This window comes from Eufriesea mexicana, unplaced genomic scaffold, assembly GCF_001483705.2.
Source record: "Eufriesea mexicana isolate 0111107269 unplaced genomic scaffold, ASM148370v2 scaffold1723, whole genome shotgun sequence".
NCBI lineage: Eukaryota > Metazoa > Arthropoda > Insecta > Hymenoptera > Apidae > Eufriesea > Eufriesea mexicana.
The window spans coordinates 81,987-108,782 of NW_016909858.1; the positions used below are offsets into that span (position 1 = coordinate 81,987).

A 26,796-nucleotide genomic window follows, 5' to 3' on the forward strand; every position below is an offset into this window, starting at 1 on the left:
TAAAACCATCGAAAATACAAGAGTTCATTTTAACACGGTGCAAAATATCGAATTTAAAGATCAACTTTTTAAATTAACTTTTGTTTTATTAATTGACGAACGTTCCGGCGTAGAGTAAGAAAATTATCTTCGATTAAAATGCAGAATTAAGCAAATGTCACAAACAGAAATCACAGATAGAGAAGTAAAACGTAAATATCATTAGTACTGGGTGTAATCGAGCAAATATGTAAGTTTTAATAAGACAAGTGAACAACAGTATGACCCACATTATAATCACTGTCGATATGTATAGATATTACATACTCGATAGTTTCGGAAATAATAATTCGTTTCACGTTACTCTTCGACTAGAGTATATTATACTTTGTTTTGTATATTATCTAGATGTTTTCATAAAACCATATGTACGTACGTGCGTGTTGTGCGTTAGTATTAATCCAATGGTTGATTATAGAGTTGATTATACAGTGGGTTATAGATAGAAAAAGCATCCTTATTAAGTATTCGAACAGTACTTATTCTACACTACGCTGAATGCGTGACACGACATAGAGGACACACGTGGGATAACCGGCACAGAAATCAAGTCAGAGAAAGGAGCTATGAAACCACGTGGGCGATGAAGGCTTTTCGTAGGCTTACCTCTTTCGGCAAGGGATACGTCCAAAAATCGTTTCCGCCTTTTGAATCGAAGATGGATCTCTAAAATCGAAAACGATATTTCTCTGAATACACAACCTCTCATGCTCGTTCTTTTGATCTTAAATAAATTCTTCCGTTGGCTTTTTATCAATCGAGAGTATAATATTATTGCTAAATTGAAATAAATGTCACGATAGGATTAATTTGACGAAAGAATCGAGATTAATGTTTTTCTACTAAAGTGAAAGAAAAGTCTAGCAGACGACTATTAAGCACAGATTAGTAAAATTCAATACGGACGTCAAGAACCGCCCATTCGAAATACCCGCAATGCGCTTTGGACTAAAATCGATCGTGTTCCTCGTCATGGCTACGCCCCGAAGAATCATTTGCCAAGAAGCGACCACGCGTATTTCGTATTTTATCACTTTTCTTATTTATTTCAGATCTTTGCGTACTCGTCAATTACGCGTTCTCTCTATTTTTCTGTTTTTATAATAAACGCAATAATAACACGAAAAAAAGTAAACTTCGTAGCGGGATAATATCTGCACACAGATAGAAAGTGGTCTTGTGCTACTTATTATGCGAATGACTTCACAGTCAGGAGCATTCACGCACATATTCATGAAGTACTTCTACTCTGATCTGTCCGTGACAAATATGAATCGCTTAAAATTCTATAAAATACAGGTCTCGAACTTGAATCTGATCTACGACGATTAAACGAACCCCATAATTCTGAACAATCCTCGAAAAGAAGAGAAAGCTTATTCGTCGAATAATGGCGTTGAATAATTACGATAAGGCCAAGGTAGATATTTCTGAAAAATTTGTTGTTTTCCTCTCAGAATGTCTACAATTACATTGCAAACCGTGTTACATAAGTTCAATCGTTCCAAGCAACGAAAGAAATCGGATAGAAAAGGTGACATATAAAATGCAGCGGCCCGTATCCAAACATGGACAGACTGCTTCACCGTTCAATCGTGTGAACCTCTCCTTGCAGTTTATATCCTTTCTTCTACCATTTTCCCTTTTTCTAACAAATGCCTCGCGAGATATCAAGAGCATTTTTTAACAGCACGACTCTTAGAAGGATCGCGATATTAAACGGTGAGATACTAGGTAAAGTAACTTTCTCGTTCCTATAGAGAGACATCGTGCTTTGCATCGAGCATCTGCAACGGCAAACGATAATTCTGCTTAGACTAAATACAAGCAAGAGCCGATCATGCAAATGTTTTTCCCATTTTGGAAATGCGACAAATCGCAGCATCTGCAACGGCAAACGATAATTCCGCTTAGACTAAATACAAGCAAGAGCCGATCATGCAAATGTTTTTCCCATTTTGGAAATGCGACATCGTGTCACGATGATATCATCGCGAGGTGTTACTCAATAACCGGACTGTCGCAAAATTGGATACACCCGAGCGGCTATAACTAACACTCCTATTTACTAAAACATTCTCTCTATTTTGCATTTTTCTTGCAACTTGGTTCGACACGCAAGTACACGTCAGCTGCAAAATTGAATCGTAGGTACTTGAGAGGTGGGAGAGACGAGATGCAAGAGCAAAATAAAAGTCAAAGTACGGAAAGGAGGGAAAAGAAGAAATAATGGAAGGGTTTGCGTTATAGGAGTGAGGTGGGTGAAGAAGGACGAGAGTACAAGATCGAGAAGAACAACCGGGTGACTCACAATCAGATTTCGAAGCTACCGTTATCGAGTTGGTTCCCTTGATCCATGGCTCCACAGCGATGTACCCGTACGCTGTCCTCCAAAGTAGAAAACGATACCATTTACGGCAACTTGCGGCTCCGTTGTTACTCGTTTTCAGACCCGTATCGCTCGAGATCGCACGAGAAAGTAGTCGTATGTCAAAATCTTGTCCTCGATACAACTCGGCCACCCCCACTGATCTTCGCATGAAAAACCGCCCGCTGCTCCGAACGTTTCTCAGACATATTCTCCATAAAGCAATCTGCAAAAGCCCATTAAGACTTTACGCACGCAAATCGTAAGAAACGTATCTGTTTCAAGAGTGGTAGTTGTGGTAATTGAGACACGTCGACACGGATATACGCCTGCGGAAATATTTAGACGTATTTGTCGTGCACGACGTCCTCGGGATCAATAAAAGTTGAGGCGGGGCAAGGTTTGGCCTGACCGTCGTTCCGACTCGATTCTCTCGGATCCTTCTCTTCGTCGTTCTTGTCATCGATGGTATATATTACCTTTGCGCCGCACCAACGATGCGTAAGATTTTCCTTGCCTTTTCTTTCCCTCCTGCGATCGACAATTCCGCCGATCGATTCCATCGCGGTGGATCTATACGATTCGCCGTCGAAGCCCATCCGCTGCGCGTATTATGACTGAATTGTTTCAAAGGTACGAATAGTACAGCGCATATTGCACGATAAAATAAAATTGGCATGGAATACGTTCCTGGAGCTCGATAGCATCGTGACTCATAGCTACCCCTTGTGACACGCGTGTATAAATTATCGCTCACCTATCGTTATCGGGAAAGAGAATGTCGTTCGTTGTTCGTTCGTGCGATACCTCAATTCTCGATAAGAGATAATATAAATACGCTGAATTTTTATTATAACGTAGCGCAACCTTATCCTTGTGTCGTCTATGTGTATATTGTTTACAGCATTCAGTTAGTGCACATGACTCACCTTCGTCGCTCATAAAATATAGTATTCCGACATGAGATATCTCTCGATATAATTTCGTTTTTTTAATCCAATTTTTCTTTCTTTAGATAGCTATCTCGTAATAAGATCGAGAGAAAAAGCATGCTCGAGATTACAATGCTATGAACTTACGTTGATATATATAGCGTGTACTGCCAAGCTGTCAGATCGAACATGAATATCGGGATGACACCGTGCAAGATAGGTGCAAGATAGGTGCAAGATAGGTGCAAGATAGGTGCAAGAACGATGCGGAAGTTTCTTTTTTGTACGACATAGGAACGTACGCGTGAACTTCTCGCTCTTGCTTCGTCTAAATTGGACGTGATGTCAGCGAGCGTTTCTACTCGCGGACTCGTTTAATCGTACGTAGCTAACGAAGGACAATCAGAGTAGAGCATCATTGCATCGGTCGTCTCCTCTCGAATCGACTCCGTAATACGTAACCATTTTTGCTCGTGCAATTCGTACCCGATTCTTCTTCCCTGGTGAAAGCCTTTCGTTTTATTTGCTTTCGTTTTGCATCCAAGTCTACTAACGGAGTCATTATATCGCAATTTTATATACATACTGCATCATACGATGGCAGATACGAGGAACCGAAGGGAGATCAACTATACTCTACTAGTTTCGATTTAACCAAGTACCAGAGTATACGTACGAATTCCTCGCTTCTCTCGGTTAGGATTTACCTTGATAATAAATATGATCCCCCCGTTATTGGCAGGTCCGTTATGTTCGTGTACTGCGACGTACGTCTATCAATGCGAGACCGTGTTTGCGTGTACTCCGGAGCAGGTATGTACGGACGAATACTTACGATCCACGCACACTGCGATGCGCGGGCGTATACACTATCATGGCTGATTTTTTTCCTTCGAAACGAAGAGCGAGTGATCCATACATGGTAACGGTGAGAAGACTGGCTTACGCGTTGCAACGCGTAACCCACCCTACCTGCTCTCCTGTCGCCGCTCGTTTCGTTCTCTCTTGCTTGTAAAGACGTAACACTCACGCCTTAAGTAGTCGCTGCCACTATATTCTAGATGCACACACGTATATGAACGTGTCTATCTTCGCCTACCTTCCGGGCTCAATCGTACTTGCATATCGATCGTTCATTGACAAACTTTTACTCGCACGACTAATTAACGATCAAAAGTTCATGCCTGTAATATCGAATACGCCGTAGTAGGTGTCGTTTAAGGATTATATTTCGTCAATGTTTCATAGAAAAACTTCTTACCAAGCAGCCGCTAAGGCTATCTTTATTTATCGCAGCGATTGTCCCAAAGGCGATACATTTTTTGTTAAATCCGCAATATTTGGGTGGGTGTGTACTACGCCGGTGACTCACGTATCGACTTTTCTTCCAGCCAACTTCGGGCAGGCAGGGTGGGTTTAAGGCACACCCATCTAGCTAAGGGTGGAGACGATATGTATATGTGTGAAGCGATTATCGAATTTGATTGCATAAAAATACAGGCGCGTTGCATAAATTAAAAAGGAATACCGACAGCGATAACAGTTTAAAATGCTAATGGATGTCAATTTTGTTTAAAGAAAATGTATACATTATAGAAACTAGAACGAATTATACATGCATATACGTACGTACAGAGATGGGATAATTGTGGAATTGCTCGACTAATCTTTCAATTTCACTCTATTTGACAACGACGTCACGTAATGTTGCCTAAATTAATTAAGCCTGCTACTGGATCAACTTTTTAAATTATCGATTTTAGTTTCACCGATGCGTACGTACGCGTGTTCGTGCGTCTATACATGTATACAAATTTTATAATTACGTGAGATTTAACTGGCTTACAGTTGTAAAATGAACATCCGAAATTGTTATTACAGCAATGAAAATTTTAAATAAATTCATAGCGTCCAAGTTATTGCTTTCAACGGAGAGGTAAATGTTGAGAATATTGGAAAAAGAGGTCGGATTCGTGGGCCGACAGTGTTGGCCAGCGATTTTGGCGAATCGAAATTTTGTCAACGATGTCACATCCGCAGAAGCTGGAGCGCAGAATCATTGGAGCAGTTGGCAACGCTGCGGACGCTGGCTGGTGAAAAGGTGGCGGGGTTTGGAGATTGACCAATCAGAAGCGTTGCTCGAACCCCCCCACGTCACTCCCCGCGATCGCGTCGAAGCTTGAAAATCTGTAACGGACGCCGCGACCAGGGCATATTCGTTTCTGGGCTCTCGTGACGAGTTAGCGTGCATCTCGTCGTTATTCCGATTATCGCAGTAAGCTTCGAAAAGGTCCAGAAAACTACCAAACAACATGAGGGAAATCGTCCACATTCAAGCCGGCCAGTGCGGTAACCAAATTGGCGCAAAGGTGAGTGCTAAAAATCGTTCGAAATAATTGAAGTCGGGACCGCGTGGAAAATGAACGTTTCTTTGTTCGGCGTCACAGTTCGTGGTAGTGTCCCTTGCTGAACCCTATTCATTCTAAGCTACTTGTACGTTCTTCGAATATCGTAATTTTAGTTATCGTGTACGGAATATACAGAAAATATGATTCGAACGTAATAAATAGGGAGAAAAAAGGAATGAAATTTTTAATTTCCCCGTACATGTATATTTTTAATATCTTGCTCGCGTATCATATTTTTAAAATCTACAAAAATTGACGATATTTCAAGTATCATAAACGTATAATGATCTATTTCGGTGAAATCGAGTATTACACTCGAGCTACGTGGTACGGTTGGCATGCGAAAAAACGGCAACCTCGCTCGGTCGAAGACCTGTCATGGCGACAGAACCTCGCCGGCCGGCGAGTATACTTAACGGTCTTTCCTTCCACCCATGTTTTCTAACGAAGCGTTGTTGTCAAGTGTTAAATAGGTATTTTCTCTTCTTTCGCCTTTCCTTGCATTTGTCGAAAATGTTCATACGTTTCGGAAAAGTAATATGCTGATAGCTGCATCGGTGTGAAAATTTATAAATGTTTTACACGAAGTCTGAATCTGGGCGTGGTCTATCTCTGGCGTCGAGATACACCGGTTGATGCAGCAGCGGAATCGAACGGTTGCGCGCGCAATTGACCCTCTCCTTCTCGTTCTTTCTCTCTCTTTCTCTCTTTCTCTCTCTTTCTCTTTTCTCCATCGACATTCTAGCTAGCGTATAAATTCTTTGCTCGTATCTTTTGATTTTTCCACCAGTTTGGCCCAAGTCTCAATTTTCATACTCTCGCATGCTATATATCTATCGTTTGTTTGACGTTGCAAAATATTTTGAATCATTTTTTTCAATCTGTTTAAGATTATTCACGTAGATATTGTCATTCATGTAATATCTACATGTATTCAGATTATTTTTATCGAATAAAATATGAAATCAATTCCAATATAATACATTCTTAAACCCCGTGAGTAGGAATGAATTTGTTTGACAATCATATTATATACATACATACATATATATATATATATATATATATATGAGAGCGTACGTATAGCAACCGATACAGTTATATGTATTTTTACGCTCTCATAGTTTTCAAGGTTGCTTTATTGAGTCAATGTCCGCTTCCTAAATTATCCTGAAGTACAATCATTATCGATTTTCTTCTAGTAAATGCTTTAAACGAACCTTGATTTTCCTAGTATTATTTTCTAACGACTAGACGATTGTGTAATAGTTACGATTATCCATTCAGGGAATATTGTAACCCAAGGACATCGTGTGTTACGTAGTATGGCGAAACGTTTCCAAATACAGAAAGAAGATATCCTTTCGCCATTTTCCTTTACGTTGCCTCGGTCGGCTTCGAGTTATTTCACGTTGGCAACAACTGACTGGATGTAGCCAGGTGTATCGATCGTCTCACAGAGTGTAAATTCCTAGGCCGCCATTTTGTGTCGACACCATTTATACTTTAAAAAATCAATTTTCAGTTAACAATGATTTTCTGCTACAAAGACGAGAAATTTTCTGAAAATTTCCCTAAATTATTGAATAAAGTTATTGGGAGAATCAGAGTTATAGTTGTATATCATTCGCCAATGGTGGCGCCACTTTATTAATTCCCCAACTAATTTATTATTATTATTTTCTTTTTTACCGTAATTGGTAACGCTAGTGTTTCTTAGTACTTTTTTTTTTTTATCTCGATTTCATCTCGTGTTTCGTAATGCGATCGATTACGAATTTGAGTATTGCACGTACAACGTCTCGATATATTCTTTTGTATTTTTAACAATGATCGCAACTTTGGAAATGTATATTATGTCATAAGGATATTTACAAAGGACACGAGGATGGTTAGTGCTTCGAGTGGGAGAAGATAAAGCAGGAGCCAGGGTGCATAAATCGGGTGTATCGCCTTATGCTAATTAGACAAGATTGGCATTGCAGTCATCATTTCTATATATAGCGATGACATTGGTGACTCATCTCGCTACGGCGATTGTACATACATTGCGTGTACAACATGGTAGTGGGAGGTAGTAAGATTGGACAGTGTTCACTTCCCATTAACGATGGGCATATATGGTTATACTGATTAATAAATCAATCTTCTCCATGTAGAACATTACAATTTTCGTCGGTATGTCGTAATTAATATTATCGCAGCTGCAATTATCATATAGTTCGATGAAATTAAAGTTATTTTAAAGTGCATAGACAGAAGTTATTGCATAATCATAGATTGTAAAAAGAATAGAAAGGTGGGTGGGGTAAAGATACGATATAAGTGGTTATAAAAATTTTCGCAAGATGACGCCAATTTTACGTGCAAACATTACCGACCTATGATAACTCTCCTACAGTGAATAACAGCGGTATCTCGGTTGTTCGAGTCTATTGTTCGTTGGATCAATGGTGAGCCGGGCAAACGATATCGTTCATTTTGTTTGTTATTTTATGCCTGGTATTAAACATTTTGTTTTTCCTATCTGTCGAAAGGCGTGTTTATTAAATTTTATACGTTCGTTTATACGATTGGCTGGTATGCCGAGAACGCTTCGATTTCCAGAAATATACTGCAAGGTCTTTGAACTATAGTTGGGAGAGAAGCATGCACAGCAGTTTCGCGTACTAACTAGTAAGAAAGGTGTACAATTGTACCATGCATTGCTTCGCTGCATGTCCGTTTTGTGCATCCGTCCGTGTCTCGAGAAACGAATCGATGATTTAAACACCGATAAACAAACCCTTCAGGATTCGAGCCAAAGCGCGCTTGTTATAATTAATTTCCACTACGCGGTCGAGTAATTTTGACCTATTAGAATACGAAGAATGGAAAAAGTACAGGCATGCGTGCAAGTGTGTATGTATTTGAAGACGGTAAAAATAAAGGAAAAGAAAAAAATGAGAAAAAAGAAAGAAATGAAAAAAAAAAAAAAAAAAAAAAAAAAAAAAAAAAAAAAAAAAAAAAAAAAACTTCTACCTTGACTGCTTTAATGAATGCCTGTATTACGATTAATTATACGCGAGCTGTTCACCGGCGAGGTCGTCGAACCTTTCCTCTTGGTCGATAATACGGAAGACTGAAAACGGATGTGAGAGGGTAATCGTGAGGTAGAAAATGCATCGACTAGTATTAAATACGATTTCTTGTTCGAACGTTCGTGGTTGTATCTACTTATCAAGTCGAATTGTAAAATCGCGTGAACTATTTTTCTAACGGATATGTATTACCATTTGTTACAGTTTTGGGAAATTATCAGCGACGAGCATGGTATTGATCCAACCGGTACCTACCACGGTGATTCCGACCTTCAGCTGGAAAGAATCAACGTGTACTACAATGAAGCGTCCGGCGGTAAATACGTACCACGTGCTGTTCTCGTCGATCTGGAGCCAGGCACAATGGATTCCGTTCGCTCGGGACCTTTCGGACAAATCTTCAGACCAGATAACTTCGTGTTCGGACAGTCCGGAGCTGGTAACAACTGGGCAAAGGGTCATTATACCGAGGGTGCCGAACTGGTAGACTCCGTTCTCGATGTAGTGAGGAAGGAAGCCGAAAGCTGCGATTGCTTACAAGGTTTCCAACTGACTCACTCATTGGGCGGTGGTACCGGATCTGGTATGGGAACACTGCTCATCTCTAAAATTCGTGAAGAATATCCCGATAGAATCATGAACACATACTCCGTCGTACCATCTCCCAAAGTATCGGACACTGTCGTCGAACCATATAACGCAACGCTTTCCGTACATCAACTGGTAGAAAATACAGATGAGACATACTGCATTGACAACGAGGCCCTTTACGATATTTGCTTCCGCACTTTGAAACTGTCTACGCCTACTTACGGTGATTTGAACCATCTCGTATCCCTCACGATGTCCGGCGTCACCACTTGCCTGAGGTTCCCTGGTCAATTGAACGCCGATTTGAGAAAACTCGCTGTAAACATGGTACCTTTCCCTCGTCTTCACTTCTTCATGCCAGGTTTCGCACCACTCACGTCCCGTGGCAGTCAACAATACAGAGCTCTCTCCGTGCCTGAACTTACCCAACAGATGTTCGACGCAAAGAATATGATGGCCGCTTGCGATCCTAGGCACGGAAGGTATCTCACCGTAGCAGCTATTTTCCGTGGCAGAATGTCGATGAAAGAAGTCGACGAACAGATGCTCAACATCCAAAACAAGAACAGCTCCTACTTTGTCGAATGGATCCCGAACAACGTTAAAACGGCCGTCTGCGACATCCCACCCCGCGGTTTGAAAATGTCCGCCACCTTTATCGGCAACTCCACAGCTATTCAGGAGCTGTTCAAGAGAATCTCCGAACAGTTCACCGCCATGTTCAGGAGAAAGGCTTTCCTTCATTGGTACACCGGCGAGGGTATGGACGAGATGGAGTTCACCGAGGCCGAGTCCAACATGAACGATCTGGTTTCGGAATATCAGCAATACCAAGAAGCTACTGCCGACGAGGAAGCGGAATTCGACGAGGAACAGGAACCAGAAGTCGAAGACATGTAAACACCTATTCTCTACTCTACTTACTACCTATCATCATCCCTCCGTCGTTGTTCCCATTCGTTCTCGTACTGCTTCTTAACTCTGCGTTTATCTCTTCCTTTCCTAGTCCCCCTTCCCCTTTTTTATTTCTTTTTTTACAGTCTATCCAGGCGCGCTTTTTTCACCAGTACCACCCCTCGCATTCGACGAATAATTCGAGGTGAAAAATACCTTTTTTTTAACGTTCTTTTTTCTGTACCGTTTATTCCATTGGATTATATTAGTTTGCGAGGCGCGTCTTTGTATCCAGTGTATAACCGTTGTTGCGGTTACCATCATCTTTGAATAAATTATTATCATATAATTGTACGGTTTTATAAGAATCCCTTATTACCGTCGTACAAATAGTCTATCGTATTTCAACGATTCATTTTCTGTATTTATCAAATTATAATTGTAGTCGTCTTTGTATTTATATTTGTTCTCTTCGTCTATCGATTTTTATACCATGACACATAGATTTGAATAAACTAGATCATTCGATCAAGCAGTACCAAAAAAGCCATCGTGATTAAATATCCAGTTAACACGATAATAAACACAAAGTTTGGAAGTCGTTTGAAATTTGGACTCGGCCATGTTACCTGTAAATCTCATTTTATTAGAAAGAAAAAGAAATACATTTCGTTAGTGTGTATGTACAAATAACCTGCACGGAAATTGTATCGTGGAGAACGGGGTATATGGGAGCTACGTTGAAGGGTATACAGACGGTTCACGTTTCGATATATTTGCTTCACTGAGAAAAAGAAAAATCGTCTCTTGCCAAAGCGTGTTCTATGCGACGTATAATATAGAGCGCGGCTGGAGTGTCGTCCAGTCGAATGTTAAAATTATTAGATCGTGTCGCCATCTGTTGAAAGGAAAAGATGTTCGATGTGCTCGGAATGACCTCTAGTCGACGAATCGTTATTACAGGCATAGAGCCTATTGGCGATAGAAAAGAAGTAGACATCCTATCCAAGTTTCATACGATCAATTTATCGCGCGTAGAAATTCTTCGAGAAATTACAACGTTGAATCTAGATCTTGTCTGGCAAGCTTTCAACGAGTAGATCGTTTCCGTTTCGTTACACCGATATTAGGTACATCGAACGAACACCAGTAGTTCAACGTTTTTACATATTTAGATCTAATGGCTTCGAACTCTTAACAAGTATCACGTCTCTGCTCTTAGTTTTATAGCTTTCAGACGGGAAACAATTAATCGCGAACCAGACACAGGAAGATGAAAGAATTTTCGACGCGTCATACTACGATTATACATGATAACAAGAGACGCGATAATTAGTACAAGATTTTACTCAGATTTTAATCCGCTTTCACGAGTCTCGCGCCAGTCGAGTAACGGATTAATGTAATACAGTTAAGTGGATGGAATCGGAGCATCGTGGTCGTCCACCGTATCACTCGAGATCTTACGACTAATTCTTTCCCAAATGAAACAATTTTACTTCGCGATTGTTCGGCACGCTTATTGGACGTAAATGAAAATTAATGAAATAACTGACCGATATCGATCCACGAATTGCATCGCGCTGTAGAATTATTTGGAAAGGAGGATGGATAGCCGATTGGCTGGAGCCGGCCAATGGCCGAAGAAAGTCGTACGGTCGTAGTGGTAGATTTTCTTAAAGTAATCGGCAGACAACGACCTCGTGGCACAGAAGGTATGACTCATCGTTCGGTTATACGTACCGACGCGATGCGGCGCGTCGCGACACGACGCAGCGGCTAGCCGGCCGGCCGGCCGGTGTTTCGCTTCATGAATTCGATCCAACTCCAGACTCTGCTTACCAAACGCGAGGCATACTTCGTTTTGAAATTCCAAGCTCGATTTTCTATCCGATTCGAAACACGCTACGCGACTCGTAGTCTCGAGTCGTCTGTTTCTCGTCCAAGCATATAACAGAAAACGAACACGAGGAAAAGGTACGGAGAGAATTGGCTGGCTTTTCGATTGATACACGCGGAAAACGGTGATCGGAAAAGGGGAACAGGCGGAAAAGGAATGGAAAACGATTGGAATTGATGGAAAAGGAACGACAGAGAGCGAAAGGAACAAAGAGGGAATGAACAGTCTATGACGCGAGGCGGGGGTGAAAAGCAGACACAGGGAGGGAGTTACAATAATAGAAAAAGAGATTTTACAACGGCAGGGGATCGTGAAACGATGACAAGCGCAGCTGGAGACAAAGCAACGCGACACGTTGTCTTTCGTTCACCGTGGCCCTTTCGACGGGTAACAAGCAAGAAAGCCGAGCGGACACACCGCGTTTTAAGAGTGACTCACGAGACGAAATAGTCCCATTTCTCTTTAGCTATAGGTCATTTTTCTGCCTTTTTTCGAGCACGGTATCACCGCGCGGTATCCACGTGTACCTTCGGCTCGCGTGGAATTCGTACGTAGTTGGAAAAAAATTGGAATTCTCGCGAGATGACGGAAAGCAAAGTCCATCGTGTCGCCGGGGTAGACTGATCGCCTAAAGATATACTCGCGATCGTATTACATATCCGGTGAATGCGCTTCGATTCCATCGAATCGGATATCCTGTTCTCGCTTCTCGGTTATTTTTTCCGAACGCACGAACGCACGTACATACGCGTATCGTGGTCACGAAGCCCTTCTCACTGGACTCGCGACAACGTCGATCGATCGTTTCGATCGCGTGGGCAAAAAAGAGCGAAACGACACAGAAGAAAGAAGGGTATGGCCGGAGGGGGTAGGAGGCGAACGACGATTAGAAAAATAGAAACAAAGAGAGAAAGAATGGTCGTTGCATGGAATAGTGGGTATGAACCCGGTGGAGGTTGTTGTCGGTCGGTTTTCGTCGGTTCATCGGCTCGTCGGCTCGTCGGCTCGTCGACTCGTGCGACGTACTCGCCGGTTGGAGAATCTTCTCCCCCTCCGTGTGGTTGGCGCGGGTAGGCTAGAAGCGCGTCGCGTAACCGAGTGGAGAGTCGACCTCAGGACACCGACACGAGCACGTTTCCTCGTCAGTTTCGCTCCGCAGGCTCCACACCACTGGTGCACTCCTGCGCGACACTCGACTGCATTCGGTTCGCTGCACACGCTCTCTCGTCTCGCTGGTCGCACTCGCCGTTCGTACATTCGCAGCCACACATCGCACACATTCGTCGCCCTGCACGGATCCCAGAGGACGCTTCTTCGCCACGGGTCTATACTCTCTCTTCGATCTTTCGAGGGATCAGCTGTTCGCTCAGCCGCATCTTTTTTTCTTTCTACGCGAAGGGAACATCGAGGGAGGACAGCTTCGAAATGAGGGAGATCGTGCATCTGCAGGCTGGACAATGCGGAAACCAGATCGGTGCAAAGGTAGGTCGACAAGCCGCATTATCGACATCGACATAAACCTCCAGATGTACACACACACACACGGGGTGTGTGTGTATATATATATATATATATATACACACCCGTCCTCTACCCTTGCTCTCGAATTATCGTGATTTCTCTTCTTTGCTTTCTTTACGTATTTTTCTTCCTTCCTAGCTGGCATGTCTGACGAGAAATTTGTTTGTCGCGATTCGATACGAAACGGATGGTTTCGCTTGCCCGTGACGGGCTCGAACGAGCACGTAATCGAATTAAAGACAAGGCGTCGGCAGTGCCGGCTGCGGTGGCGGTGTCGGTGGCGGTGGCGACGACAACGAGCAACGAGATGGAATTTAAAGTGTCTCCTACTCTGATCTGCTCGTGGACAAAGGGCTACTCGCGTCGCAGTCGTTCGAACGCTCCACGCTCTAGCATCGATCGTGCGCCATCTCGTTCGTTCCCTATGGTCGTAATTCTCGTCCTTTCGTATCGCGGCTATAAAGATATCGATACTTTATAGTATCTTTATGCAGGGCTGGCGATGCATACGTAAATGCATGGCGCACTCGAATCGGAAAGCCCGCGTTACGGTTACGCGATCGCGGAAGGAATGGGAGGAATTTCGACCATCGACCGGAAAGTAACGAGCTCGATCTACGAAAATCCTACCTCCTTGCACGATGTAATTAGAGATACGCCGCTTCCGGCCTGGGTTTCTAGAACGATCGCGAAACTCTTTCATGCGGAAAACGATGCAAAAGGGGTCCGCCCATCTTCGGTCCAACTTCGATCCAACAACTTCCGTCGAGCAATCGGAAAGAAAAGAAAAGCGTAACGAATGTAACCCGTACCGCTCTAATAATCGAGCGTACCCCGTGCCGAACGAAATAGGTTGTACCGAACCTCCTAGTCGTGGCCAACGTCGTTTCCAACACCGTTTCCAATGCCGTTTTCAACGCCGTTTTCAACGCCGTCGTCGTCGTCGTCGTCGTCGTCGTCGTCGTCGTGCTCCTTTGGTCGTCGTCTTTGCCGTGGAGAAAAGCACGATGGAGAGAGACGACTATTAATAGAAGAGAGAAAATAGCGAGGGCGAGGCAAATGGAGAACGGCAAGAACGTGGAGCAAGGGTGACTACTAAATTCGAGTCGGGGGGCAGAGGCAACTTTAATCTCGCATATCTCCGTTTTTAGCCGAATCGTGTCTTCCTAGTTTTATTCTCTCGAAACGAACATTCACACCGCTGCTGCCAGGCTCGTCAAAGTCGTAGAAACGTGGAAAGAGAAAAAACGACATGAAAGTAATTTCTCTTTACAGTTCTGGGAAGTGATCTCCGAGGAGCACGGCATCGACCAATCGGGCATCTATCACGGGGATAGCGATCTACAGTTGGAGCGAATTTCGGTCTACTATAACGAGGCTTCTGGTAAGGATGTTGCAACGTTTTCATTCCGCTTTTCTCGTTCCTTTATTTTTCTTCTATTATACTGGAGCAACGACGCTCCTTCGAGGCGGAGAACGCTGGTTCGCCGGTGAACGAACGCGAGTACTCGGAGAAGAAAGAGGCTTACTCGATCAGGGTACACGGATTTGGCGCTTGCGCGCGCGCACGCGTGCGCTCTAAAATAGAAGCGACTGCGGTCGCAGCGACACGCGCGGCCACATCGCAAAAAACAAGCGACAAAGATAAACGCGTTTCGCGGGGACAGAAATAGACGCTTTGTTCGTGCAGCACCCTTGGCTTTTATACCCCGAAGGAAAGATCTGAGCGTAAAAGACGCGGTCGATTTGCAAACGGTGCTGCGCGTTTCCGTCCACCATTTAAAGTACGTGCGTCGGTCGCATCGGCCGCGCGTCATTCGTTTCGGTGGAATGACAATACGTTTCGAAGCTGTTTAGTATGAACGGCGATACGTGCCAACCGTGGTTGCTTTTGGAAGCCGCGCGCGTGTCCGGTCCCGCGAGACCACGTTCTTCCGCTTATGGATCGAAATCGCGGATCGAAATCGTCGATCGAAATTACGAATCGGAATTAGGAATGGCATGGCGTGCGGCGCGTATCCGTCTCCGGTTATCCACGTGAACTCGATTTTTCCTCCGTACTACGTATCGTTACAGTCGCCACCTCGACCAATGGGGGAAAGTACGTGCCGAGAGCTATTCTTCTGGATCTGGAGCCTGGAACGATGGACGCTGTCCGATCGGGTGCCTACGGAAAACTCTTTCGGCCGGATAACTTCGTGTTTGGCCAATCCGGAGCGGGTAACAACTGGGCGAAAGGTCATTACACCGAGGGTGCGGAATTGGTCGACTCGGTGCTGGACGTGGTGAGAAAGGAGTGCGAGAACTGCGATTGCCTGCAAGGCTTTCAGCTGACTCACTCTCTCGGTGGTGGGACCGGATCCGGTATGGGGACGCTGCTCATCTCGAAAATACGCGAAGAATATCCGGATCGAATTATGAACACGTACTCGGTGATGCCCTCGCCTAAGGTCTCGGACACCGTGGTGGAACCTTACAACGCCACCCTGTCCGTCCATCAGTTGGTCGAGAACACCGACGAGACTTATTGCATCGACAACGAGGCCCTCTACGACATCTGCTTCCGTACCTTGAAGGTTTCGAATCCTAGTTACGGCGACTTGAATCATCTCGTCTCGCTCACCATGTCCGGCGTAACAACCTGTCTCAGGTTCCCCGGACAATTAAACGCCGATCTGCGAAAGCTAGCGGTCAACATGGTCCCGTTTCCTCGTCTTCACTTCTTCATGCCCGGTTTTGCACCGTTAACCTCCAGATCCATGCAACAATATTCCGCCCTCTCTGTACCGGAGTTGACGCAGCAAATGTTCGACGCGAAGAACATGATGGCGGCCTGCGATCCTAGACACGGACGATACTTGACGGTCGCTGCCGTCTTTCGAGGAAGAATGTCGATGAAGGAGGTCGACGAGCAAATGCTCAGCGTTCAGAACAAGAATAGCTCCTACTTCGTCGAATGGATCCCGAATAACGTAAAGACAGCCGTCTGCGACATACCACCGAAAGGCCTGAAAATGTCCTCGACCTTCATCGGAAATACGACCGCCATTCAAGAACTGTTTAAGCGGATCTCCGAGCAATTTACCGCGATGTTTCGCAGGAAAGCATTCTTGCATTGGTACACCGGCGAGGGTATGGACGAGATGGAGTTCACCGAGGCCGAATCGAACATGAACGATCTGGTTTCCGAATATCAACAATATCAGGAGGCCACTGCCGAAGAAGATTTCGAAGCTGAGGAATGCGCCGACGACTTCGAAACCTGCGAGCAGGAGTAAATCGATCGCCAATCTTCTTTCCTTCGAACACGAGCTACCCACCGAATCGGACGCTTCTCTCTCGTCTTCGCTCCACTCCTCACTCCCCTTTGCGCCGCTTCTGTCCTAGCTGTTCCATTTTCCCTTTTCCCTCTCGTCTCTTCCGACATTCGTTTTTCATTCTCGTCTCGAGTCGGTGGTGGCAACATTTGCGACATCTCTGTCTCTTTTGTACTTTTATACGTGACAATTTTTTTACGATCGAGGAGTTTATTGCAGCGACCGACGTCGAGTGTGCCACGCGGTATAATTCGCCATACGGCGAATCTGTTTTTCCATCGATCCTCGGTTACTGCATTTCGCTCCGCAAATAGCGTTAAGAGGAATAACAGAGCGGAAAAGTTCACTCGGATCAACTTTTTCCGCTCGAATTACGACTCAACGTTCTCGAGGGACGACGACTGGCAACAAAAATTTAAGACCAAACACCAAAGCACCCGAACCAAAAATCTACCTTTCTCGTTGCATCCACGTCAACTATATTGCATGCGTATATTTAATCGTGGCACGCGTTTCGCAATGTAGCGCAAGTTTGTTCCTTGCAAAAATATACGTTTTTTCAATTATTTGTCTTTTTCTTTTTCTCTTCCCCAGCTCCGCTGCCTATCTCTCTCCCTCTCCCTCTCCCCCACCTTCCCCATCATTTGTCTTTCTTTTTCTCTCCCGCAATTCCCCCTGCTTCCTCTCCCGCGCTCGTTTTCGCATTGTTCCGTACCGTTCCGTACGATCGACAATCCGTCTCCCATTAGTCCTCGTACTCCGCCGGATCCTCGGCAAAGCTGGTCTCGGCTATCGCTTCCTCCTGTTGTTGATACTCGGACACGAGATCGTTCACCGTCGATCGGCTGTCGGAAAATTCGCTCTCGTCCATTCCCTCGGCCGTGTACCAATGCAGGTAAGCTCGTTTCTTCATCATACCGTCAAAGGCGATCGTCAGTCTTTTGAATGGTTCCTGTATCGCCGTCGTGTTCGATATCATGCTGGCGCTCATAGTTAGCCCTCGCGGAGCGATGTCGCACAACGCTGTTTGAATGTTATTCGGTATCCATTCGACGAAATAGGGACTGTTTCTGTTTCGTATATTCAACATCTGCATGTCCACGAGCTGCAAACAGATCAAAGCGATCACAGATTGGAAACGCGTAATGAACGTACGCGAACGTATGCTTGCCCGAGGTGATTTAAACGGGCGATAAAAGTAAAACGGGGTCCCATTATCCGACCTTGGTCGACACTCTGCCCCTGAAGATGGCAGCCACCGTGAGGAATTTGGACAGTCTCGGATCGTAATAGACGAACATGCTGTTCGCGTGAAACAACTGCTGCGTCAATTCTGGAATTGAGATGACCGTGTACGGGGCCGAGCTTCGGGACATGAGCGGGGCGTATGCGGGGACGAAAAAATGAAGTCTCGGGAAAGGTACCAAGTTGACTAGTAGCTTTCTTAGATCGGTATTCAATTGGCCGGGAAATCTGAAGGAAGTCGTGATGCCAGACATGTAATTAGATATCAGACGATTCGCGTCTTTGAACGTTGGCACGGTGAGCTTTAAAACGTGCGTGCATATGTGATGCATCGCTCGATTATCCACGCAAAACGTTTGGTCGGTGTACTCGATCGATTTGCCGAGCGTGAGTACCGCGTTGTACGGTTCTACTACGACATCCGACATCATCGGGGACGGTATCACGTTGTATGTCTTCAGAATCCTCTCCGGATACTCTTCCTTGAGTCTGGTCATCAGCAACGAGGTCATTCCGCCGCCGGTCCCGCCACCCAGCGAGTGGACGATTTGAATGCCTGAATCGTAAAAATAAGCAGCGAAGAACAGGAGAAACGCACAGGGGAAATAGCATTCCGTTGTACTAACCTTGTATCAAATCGCAGGCTTCTGCCTCCGCGCGAATCAGATCTAACGCAACGTCGACCAATTCGGCACCCTCGGTGTAATAACCTTTCGCCCAATTGTTGGCGGCACTAGCCTTACCTGCCGCGAAATTATCCGGCTTGAACAACCTGCCGCACGGACCGGATAACACGCTGTCCAAGCTTCCTGGATCGAGATCCGCGAGAATCGCTCTCGGAACGAATCGATTGCCTAAAGAAGAGGTTAAACCGCTTTCCATCGCCAACCATCTATAATTTCTTTTTTCTGCTGGATACCTGGTCCTTCCACGAAGTACACGTTCATTCGTTGCAATTGTAGATCGGAATCCCCCTCAAACGTTCCATCCATGCTCAGACCGTGCTCGTCCGAGATTACCTCCCAAAACTGCCAGGCAAATCCGAAGATTACGAGGGCATGGAACAGAACGCGCGACATCGCGCAAATGGCGCACGCGCGTTTGCAACCCTACCTTCGTCCCGATGTTGTTTCCGCATTGACCGATTTGCACGTGCACGATTTCCCTCATTGTCGCTGCTTATGTAGAAACGCTGCGACTTTTTACACCAGAAATTTCGTTACGTTCCGTCCGACGAGAGGAAAGGAGGAAGGGGGATAAAAGAGATCGCGATCTCGAAACGTCACGAATCCCACGGAGCCAAGTTCACACTCGACTGTGTTGTAGACACCGGTCGATTCGATCTCTCGCGACCTGACTTTTCGAGTGTACGCGTACGCTCGACGCGCTTCGTTTCCAACGGAATCTCTGTCCGTGCGCGTCGCTACTGTCGCCGCGACTCCGATGGTAATTGGCGTGACTAGTAGCGAGCTATACCAGCGTATAATTGGTATCGACGCGATATAATCGCGCAATGATTCAAGCTCACGTAGAATTGATATGCGATAAAGAATATCTATTAAATGTTTGAACAAAGATAATATAACATTTTCTAAATTACTTACAAGAAATGTATACGTGTGTAAGTATGCGTGTGTGTGTGTGTGTGTGTGTGTGTGCGCGCGTGCGTGCGCATGTCGTGTGTGCGTGCGTGTATCTACGTAAATATATCTAAACAGTATTACATCGTATCATGCGAGCATTGTGAGAAAGAAGGGATGGGGAGGTAAGGGGGAAGGTGAGGGGTAGGGGATGTGCATTGGTGTACATGTGTGTCTATATGCGTAAAAATTCGTCGAAAATAACAAACGTAGAAAGATGAATGTACAAATGGCGGGAAGAAAAATAGATTTCGTTAAAATACGGTAAAAAGACAAGAAGTTTACGTTGGCGAAACTAAACGTTTCGCGATACGTGGATCGATGGCACGTGTTACACGAAGAATTTGCAGAAACAGGTGGGATCGGATTCTCTGGTTGGGACTCGAGTCGAGGACCCGGTAGATAGATTGCGGAGAAACGGTCCCGGCAAACGCGTTTCTCACTTCTCTGTCTCCTCTTCCTCGCAGAATGTCTCCTCGTCCTCCGCGGTGGCCTCCTGATATTGCTGATACTCCGAAACCAGATCGTTCATGTTGGACTCGGCCTCGGTGAACTCCATCACGTCCATACCCTCGCCCGTGTACCAATGAAGGAAAGCCTTCCTCCTAAACATGGCGGTGAACTGTTCGGAGATCCTCTTGAACAGCTCCTGAATAGCCGTGGAGTTGCCGATAAAGGTGGCGGACATCTTCAAACCGCGGGGTGGAATGTCGCAAACGGCCGTCTTCACGTTATTCGGGATCCACTCGACGAAGTAGCTGCTGTTCTTGTTTTGAATGTTGAGCATTTGCTCGTCGACCTCCTTCATCGACATCCTTCCACGAAAGACCGCAGCCACGGTGAGATATCGTCCGTGCCTCGGGTCGCAAGCAGCCATCATGTTCTTCGCGTCGAACATCTGTTGAGTGAGCTCCGGTACCGTCAACGCCCTGTACTGCTGGCTTCTCCGAGAGGTGAGTGGCGCGAAACCGGGCATAAAGAAATGCAATCGCGGAAACGGTACCATGTTCACGGCGAGTTTTCTCAAGTCCGCGTTCAACTGTCCGGGAAATCGGAGACAAGTGGTTACACCGGACATGGTAGCCGACACCAGATGATTCAAATCTCCGTAGGTGGGAGTGGAGAGTTTCAAGGTGCGGAAGCAAATGTCGTAGAGCGCCTCGTTGTCGATGCAATAGGCCTGGTCGGTATTCTCGACCAACTGATGCACCGACAAGGTCGCGTTGTACGGTTCGACCACGGTGTCGGATACCTTCGGCGACGGTACCACGGAGAACGTGGTCATTATCCTGTCGGGATACTCTTCCCGAATCTTCGAGATCAATAGGGTGCCCATCCCGGATCCGGTACCACCGCCCAACGAGTGCGTCAGTTGAAAACCTTGCAGGCAGTCGCAATTCTCCGCCTCTTTTCTCACCACGTCCAGCACCGAGTCCACCAGTTCCGCACCCTCGGTGTAATAACCTTTCGCCCAGTTGTTACCCGCTCCGGATTGGCCGAACACGAAATTGTCCGGCCGGAAGATATTCCCGAACGGTCCCGAGCGCACCGACTCCATGGTACCAGGTTCCAGATCGACGAGAATCGCGCGCGGCACGTACTTGCTACCAGACGCCTCGTTGTAATAGACGTTGATCCTCTCCAATTGTAGGGCCGAGTCTCCGTGGTAGGCACCGGCCGGGTCGATGCCGTGCTCATCCGAGATCACCTCCCAGAACTGTCGTTATCGAAAACACGTGGGTGATAAACGATCGGCTGAAAAGTTGTTGGTTCACCGAAATGTGGTACGCGACTCGTGGTTCTCTAACGCGAACGCGAACGCGAACAGTTAATCGATCGTGGATTATCATCGGCCATCGATTATCGCCGTCTATCGATACGTCGTCGAGACTCCAAGTCGGCGTCCAACCAATAACCCTTTCCCGATGGAACCGAGTCGAAATACGCTTATCCGTGTTTCAGGTACTCGGAGAGATTTCGCGTGAATAGCACTGACCTTGGCACCGATTTGGTTGCCACATTGTCCAGCTTGGATATGCACGATTTCCCGCATCTTTAAATCGACGACGAAGAAAAAGGGGCAAGGCGACGGAGAATTTCGACGTTTCGGTTGGACCGAAATTACTCGATCATCCGCGAAGGTGGTGGTAGCGGAGACAATGGTGGTCCGTGGTTGATGGGACGAGGTCCAAGGACGAGGAACAGATTCTTGGCTCCTCGGCTCGACGATGTCACCTATCGAACGCTTCCAACGCGGTTCGCGCAAACAGAAACAGACGAGCGTTCGTTTCACCTTGACGACGCGGAATCGCGTACAACCACGATACCTTTCGCGACATTTTTCGCAAAAGTTTATCTCGTCGCGACGCTTCGCACTCGCTGCTTCTACCACGCCTTCTATACCCTTCCTATTTTTCTCACACGCGCGCACACACACACACACCCACTCTTTCTCTCTCTCTCTCTCTCTCTCTCTCTCTCTCCCTCCCTCGAATTATCGTCTTTATGGGAAATGGAAATTCCCAGAAACGGCGAACGGAGACCGAGAAGGGATAAATAGTATTGGAATATACGAAGAAATACGCGTACGCGTCCATGATGGGCACGCGGGTGTGTATCGCGATCTGGAAGCGTGAAACGTTAAACGATTCATTGCGTTCTTCTTTGCTCGACGACGATCAACGGGTCGTCGAATCGGTCGTCGTGCGCGATTTCTCCACGGACGTCGGTCGTTGTCGGACTCTGGACGGATCGGGAATTCTCGGCTTCCCGTTCGATCGTCGCTATCGCCGTTATCGTTGCCGCGGTTGCCTCCGATGTTGTCGAGGACGCGGCAACCGACTCCTCCTGCAACGCGGACGACAACGAACGATTACCCGGTCGACCGTTCACCAGGAACCTCAGTGGCACGGCTTCCGATTTGTCGTCCGAGCCTCTGTTTCCCTTCCTGAAACGCGTGGTTCACGTACAGGTAGCGGTAGCGATATGTTGCATCGCGCTATTCGAAGACGAAGACGATACTGACTTTGGTAGCGTCGGACAGGACCATAGCTTGAAGTCGGCCCCGAACAGCTCGCCCTCCTCGATCGTTTGCGGCAAATGGATATTGAGGGTTTCCGGCAGGAAGATGGACGTGAGAGCGCCAGCGACGCTGAGCGTGCCCATTATGATCAACGGCAGGACCCTGGAGTAGACCGCCAGGTGAACGATGTACGGGAAAGCGAGTAGACCGATTCCCGCGATGAACGAGGCGATTCCCATCGCCTGAGATCTCAGCACCGTCGGTAGCAGCTCACCGACGAACACGTAGAACACCGCGAACGACGCAGCGATGCCGAACTTGCCGATCATCGCCAGGAACACCGTTATCCATACGGCGTCTGCTGCGACACACCCGGCACGCGTGTTACGTTTTCCAAGTTTATCGCGTAATCGCGCGTAGCTTGAGCAAAAGAGCAAAGAAGATCGTACCTTCGGGAACGAACATGCAAGAGACGCAGGCGAGTCCGCCCAGTAGCATGGTCAGGCACAGTACCCATCTTCTGCCGAGGCGGTCCATCGCGTACCACGTGATCACGTACGAGGGTATCTCTACCAGTCCGCCTGTAACAACGCGGTCCAACCGAAAACGACGTTCGATCGACGAGCTCGCTGCTTAATCGTCGCTCCCGTCGTTCGCCTCGTGTCGACAACGATCGAAAAGATGCGACACGCATGCGAAAACATGTTTACACGACGAACGAGACGAGACGAGACGAGACGAGACGAAACGAGGAGCGACGCGGCAAGATTGGCCGCGAAGGTCGAGTCGAGTCGAGTCGAGTCGAGTCGAGTCGGGTCGGGTAGCAAGATCTCGATTTTAAACGGTTCTTACCGATGAAGAAGGCTAGATAATCGGAGACACCGAGATTCGTCGCGTTGTACGACAATCCGTTATAAACCACAGCGTTGGCCACCCAATCGAACGCCAGGATGAAGAACTTTTTCCTGATGTTCGGGTTCCTGATCAGATCCATCGGGGTGGCTGCTGGCGGTGGCGATCGATCCTCCATCTCGTTCGATTCCGGATTGTCTCCCGAATTCGTCCCGTTACAGGATATCCCTTGTCTCCGTAAAATTTCCACCTGAAATTTATCCCAATCTCTCTCTCTTTCTCTCTCTGTTTTTCACGCATCCTCGACGAAAGTTCGTTACCTCCATTTTTCTGAGAAAATTGTTCGGCACCGTTCTACCGTTGATCTTGGCCATCCGTTGCACGATCACTTCCGCCTCGTCTATTCTATTCTTGCTGAGAAGCCACCGCGGCGACTCCGGAATGATCCAGTAATAGCTAAAGAGAAGAACGAAGGGGACCGAGGTAGCCAACGAGAGCGTAAACCAGTGCCTGAGTAAATAGCCCTGAAAGAAAGAACGGAAAAGCTAACGACCCGATTACCGGGTTACATCTCTGGACGCGACTTTCTCGAGACACCGAGGTGGTAGCTCGAGAGATGGACGGGAGAGAACGATACGCGTTACCAGAACGGCTAGAAGAGACATGGCCGACGCGAAGAACATGCAGATCACCATCCCTGCGAACGTTCTGTACCTCGGGCCCATCAGTTCCAGAGCTGAAAGGAGAGAAAGATTTTCGGATACGCTGGAAGAAGAATGGTGGAACGAGCGTGCTCGTCGTTTTAGTCGGAGTATTCGCGAGTACCTAGGATAAAGGGTATCTGATAGATGGCTGGAAAAGAGAGGCCGTTGACGGTTCTCAGCGCCGTGTAGATGACGTAGTTGGGACTGAAGCTGGTGGCTATCGAGAATATCACCTCGAGAAAGAGTATAGCGAAGAAGGCCGTCCTCCTGCCCCATTTGTCCGCGATCCAGCCAAACACCACGTTGCCAAACAGGCTGCCGACGTAGAAGAAGGTCGTAGAGGTGGAAGGCCACCAACTGTTGTCGCATACCAAGTCTAGCTATGTGGATGCAGTCGGCGATTAAAACGTAACGTCCTGGACGACGATCTTTTCTTCGTTCGCGCGTCATATCTGCGAGAAGATCGATCCGCGGCCAATAGTCGGGAAATTCTAGGGAAACCGGCCGTGATCGCGAGCTATCCGTCGACTCGCGGTTCGTTTGCGAATACGAGTCATTGCTCCGGTTACGTTTATCACCTCCCTGCCTCTCCCTCCGTCTTATCACTTTCGAGGGAGCTCGATCGGCGAACGAGAAAATTGGATCGATCGCGACGGCGTTCCAAGGTTTGGAAGGTTGCATGGACGGATCAGCGATCGATGACGAATAGGCGATGGTGCGTGAACGTGGACGACGCGGAAGAGGTTGTTGGAAACCGATCGGTGGAGTAAAAAGCCGCTCTCTCGTCCCACCGCGTGCTCGATTGCCCGTTCGAAACGGATTGCGCTCACGTACACGCGACGCGATTGCATTACGCGGCGACGCGCGGCCGCGCTCTCGCGCTCTGTTCAGCTGCCGCGCAACGATATTCCCAACGCGTAACGCGTCACCCATCACCCGTCACGCGTCACGCGTCACGCGTCACGCGTCAAACGTCAGCGTCACGGGGAGCGCCGTTTCCATCGGCCGAATTCGCGTCCCTGTTGGCGCAATTGCCGCCGAGATTCGCGAGAGGCTTTGTCGATATAGCCGGTAGGCATCGGCAAGCGAACAACCGCGAGACGCGTCTCGTATCCAGCGCTCGCTGTTAGAGGCGTTACACTCGCTGTTAGATGCGCCACTTTACGCGCGGCTTTACGCGCGGCTTTACGCGCGGCTTTACGCGCGGCTTTACGCGCGGCTTTACGCGCGGCGTCGAGAGTGCCGGACAAAGGAATCCGACGTGGGCGTAAACACGTGCGAGTACAAGGAATCGTCGCGGTGATCATCGAGCGCCGATCAACCTCGGCAAATAAACCGCGCCGCCGGTTATCGTTAATAGGTTTAACACGAACTTTGATTTAAGCAAATTGCCACTCACGGACTTTTGATGTCTGCGTGAAACGCAAAAGGTAAATTGCATGGAAATACGGGAGCGCTCTCGGTACGACGACGGCATCGAGTTATTGTCAAGGGCAGCACATGCGCCCGTAGGACGTTAACGACGAGCGCGCATTTTATCACCCTGACACACTTCGAAAACGATCCATTGATATGACCGCGGATCGCGTCGCTCGTTTTTCGTTATTCGTTGCTCGCTTTGTTTCGAGCCTCGTTACGCTCCACGATCGCGAGAAACGACCCTCGCGCCTCCTCTTCCATTTTCGGCTTTCGACTTTCTGCCTCGCGGCATCATCAGCGAACGATGACACCAGGCGAGGTACGCGCCGCCGGAAATCCGGTACGAGTTCCATCCACTTCCGTGCTCGCATCCACGCGTCTCCGGACCCCACCCGCGCCACGCCAACCCAAGGAACCCTCTAATCGACTCTGCTCCGATTCATGCCACGCCACGCCCCAATACCTTCCCTCGCACCAATCTTTTTCATTTTTCTTTTCTTTTCCTTTGCCGAAGGACGACCAACAAACTGGATGGCGAATCGCGAAGGGGTGCGCGCGCGAGAGGGAGAGAGAGAGAGAGAGAGAGGAGACACTGAATTCTCGATGGACGCAAAGGGACGCGTCGCGTCCCATCGTGTCGCGAGGTTAGGATAGGAAGGAAGGATAGGATTTGCCTCGATCACGCTGTGCGTCATACGTCTGCGTAAATCCGGACCGTGTAAATACGCACGACACGCACACCCTCCGCGTTGATATAGTCACCGGACCGACAATCTCGGAACGGTTGTCACGCGGGGCACGAGGGGTTCGAGTAGGCCACGAACCAGAACAACCGGAGGATGGGGAAGGGATGAGATGGAATAG

The 26,796-nt window shown here is 47.2% G+C and overlaps 5 protein-coding genes across 5 annotated transcripts in view; 2 read left to right on the forward strand and 3 right to left on the reverse strand.

The window, feature by feature from the left end:
* Positions 1 to 5,536: 5,536 nt before the first annotated feature.
* Positions 5,537 to 10,397, forward strand: LOC108548625 (tubulin beta-1 chain). Its single transcript, XM_017901656.1, has 2 exons — positions 5,537 to 5,708; positions 9,032 to 10,397. The coding sequence occupies exons 1-2, from the start codon at positions 5,652 to 5,654 to the stop codon at positions 10,316 to 10,318; spliced, it is 1,344 nt and encodes a 447-aa protein (XP_017757145.1). The 5' UTR covers positions 5,537 to 5,651; the 3' UTR covers positions 10,319 to 10,397.
* Positions 10,398 to 13,261: 2,864 nt separating this feature from the next.
* LOC108548623 (tubulin beta chain) lies at positions 13,262 to 17,550 on the forward strand. Its single transcript, XM_017901655.1, has 3 exons — positions 13,262 to 13,694; positions 15,009 to 15,117; positions 15,810 to 17,550. Exons 1-3 carry the CDS (start codon positions 13,638 to 13,640, stop codon positions 17,009 to 17,011), a joined length of 1,368 nt encoding a protein of 455 aa, XP_017757144.1. The 5' UTR covers positions 13,262 to 13,637; the 3' UTR covers positions 17,012 to 17,550.
* Positions 17,551 to 17,795: 245 nt separating this feature from the next.
* LOC108548626 (tubulin beta chain) lies at positions 17,796 to 19,465 on the reverse strand. The gene is made up of 5 exons (XM_017901657.1): positions 19,409 to 19,465; positions 19,215 to 19,323; positions 18,922 to 19,149; positions 18,274 to 18,851; positions 17,796 to 18,155 (listed from the first exon to the last, which is right to left on the reverse strand). The coding sequence occupies exons 1-5, from the start codon at positions 19,463 to 19,465 to the stop codon at positions 17,796 to 17,798; spliced, it is 1,332 nt and encodes a 443-aa protein (XP_017757146.1).
* A 464-nt stretch (positions 19,466 to 19,929) lies between these two features.
* LOC108548657 (tubulin beta chain) lies at positions 19,930 to 21,988 on the reverse strand. The gene is made up of 2 exons (XM_017901705.1): positions 21,932 to 21,988; positions 19,930 to 21,652 (listed from the first exon to the last, which is right to left on the reverse strand). Exons 1-2 carry the CDS (start codon positions 21,986 to 21,988, stop codon positions 20,375 to 20,377), a joined length of 1,335 nt encoding a protein of 444 aa, XP_017757194.1. The 3' UTR covers positions 19,930 to 20,374.
* A 578-nt stretch (positions 21,989 to 22,566) lies between these two features.
* Positions 22,567 to 26,796, reverse strand: part of LOC108548656 (organic cation transporter 1) — a 6,881-nt gene continuing 2,651 nt past the window's right edge. The window contains exons 3-9 of the mRNA XM_017901704.1: positions 24,635 to 24,893; positions 24,454 to 24,545; positions 24,130 to 24,333; positions 23,810 to 24,059; positions 23,407 to 23,538; positions 22,961 to 23,315; positions 22,567 to 22,882 (exon numbers count right to left, since the gene is read on the reverse strand). Of these exons, the coding sequence (XP_017757193.1) occupies positions 22,585 to 22,882; positions 22,961 to 23,315; positions 23,407 to 23,538; positions 23,810 to 24,059; positions 24,130 to 24,333; positions 24,454 to 24,545; positions 24,635 to 24,893 (1,590 nt within the window). The 3' untranslated portion in view covers positions 22,567 to 22,584. The remainder of the gene's footprint in view (positions 22,883 to 22,960; positions 23,316 to 23,406; positions 23,539 to 23,809; positions 24,060 to 24,129; positions 24,334 to 24,453; positions 24,546 to 24,634; positions 24,894 to 26,796) is intronic.

Bases quoted from the DNA above. Each gene is read 5' to 3' on its own strand.
- LOC108548657 (XM_017901705.1), bottom strand. From the start codon at position 21,988: ATGCGGGAAATCGTGCATATCCAAGCTGGACAATGTGGCAACCAAATC. The intron at 21,653-21,931 runs GTCAGTGCTATT...CGATAACGACAG, and splicing joins GCAACCAAATCGGTGCCAAG to TTCTGGGAGGTGATCTCGGA.
- LOC108548623 (XM_017901655.1), top strand. From the start codon at position 13,638: ATGAGGGAGATCGTGCATCTGCAGGCTGGACAATGCGGAAACCAGATC. The intron at 13,695-15,008 runs GTAGGTCGACAA...TTCTCTTTACAG, and splicing joins GAAACCAGATCGGTGCAAAG to TTCTGGGAAGTGATCTCCGA. The intron at 15,118-15,809 runs GTAAGGATGTTG...GTATCGTTACAG, and splicing joins CTACTATAACGAGGCTTCTG to TCGCCACCTCGACCAATGGG.
- LOC108548625 (XM_017901656.1), top strand. From the start codon at position 5,652: ATGAGGGAAATCGTCCACATTCAAGCCGGCCAGTGCGGTAACCAAATT. The intron at 5,709-9,031 runs GTGAGTGCTAAA...CATTTGTTACAG, and splicing joins GTAACCAAATTGGCGCAAAG to TTTTGGGAAATTATCAGCGA.
- LOC108548626 (XM_017901657.1), bottom strand. From the start codon at position 19,465: ATGAGGGAAATCGTGCACGTGCAAATCGGTCAATGCGGAAACAACATC. The intron at 19,324-19,408 runs GTAGGGTTGCAA...TTTGCCTGGCAG, and splicing joins GAAACAACATCGGGACGAAG to TTTTGGGAGGTAATCTCGGA. The intron at 18,852-18,921 runs GTTAGTACAACG...TTTACGATTCAG, and splicing joins AGCCTGCGATTTGATACAAG to GCATTCAAATCGTCCACTCG.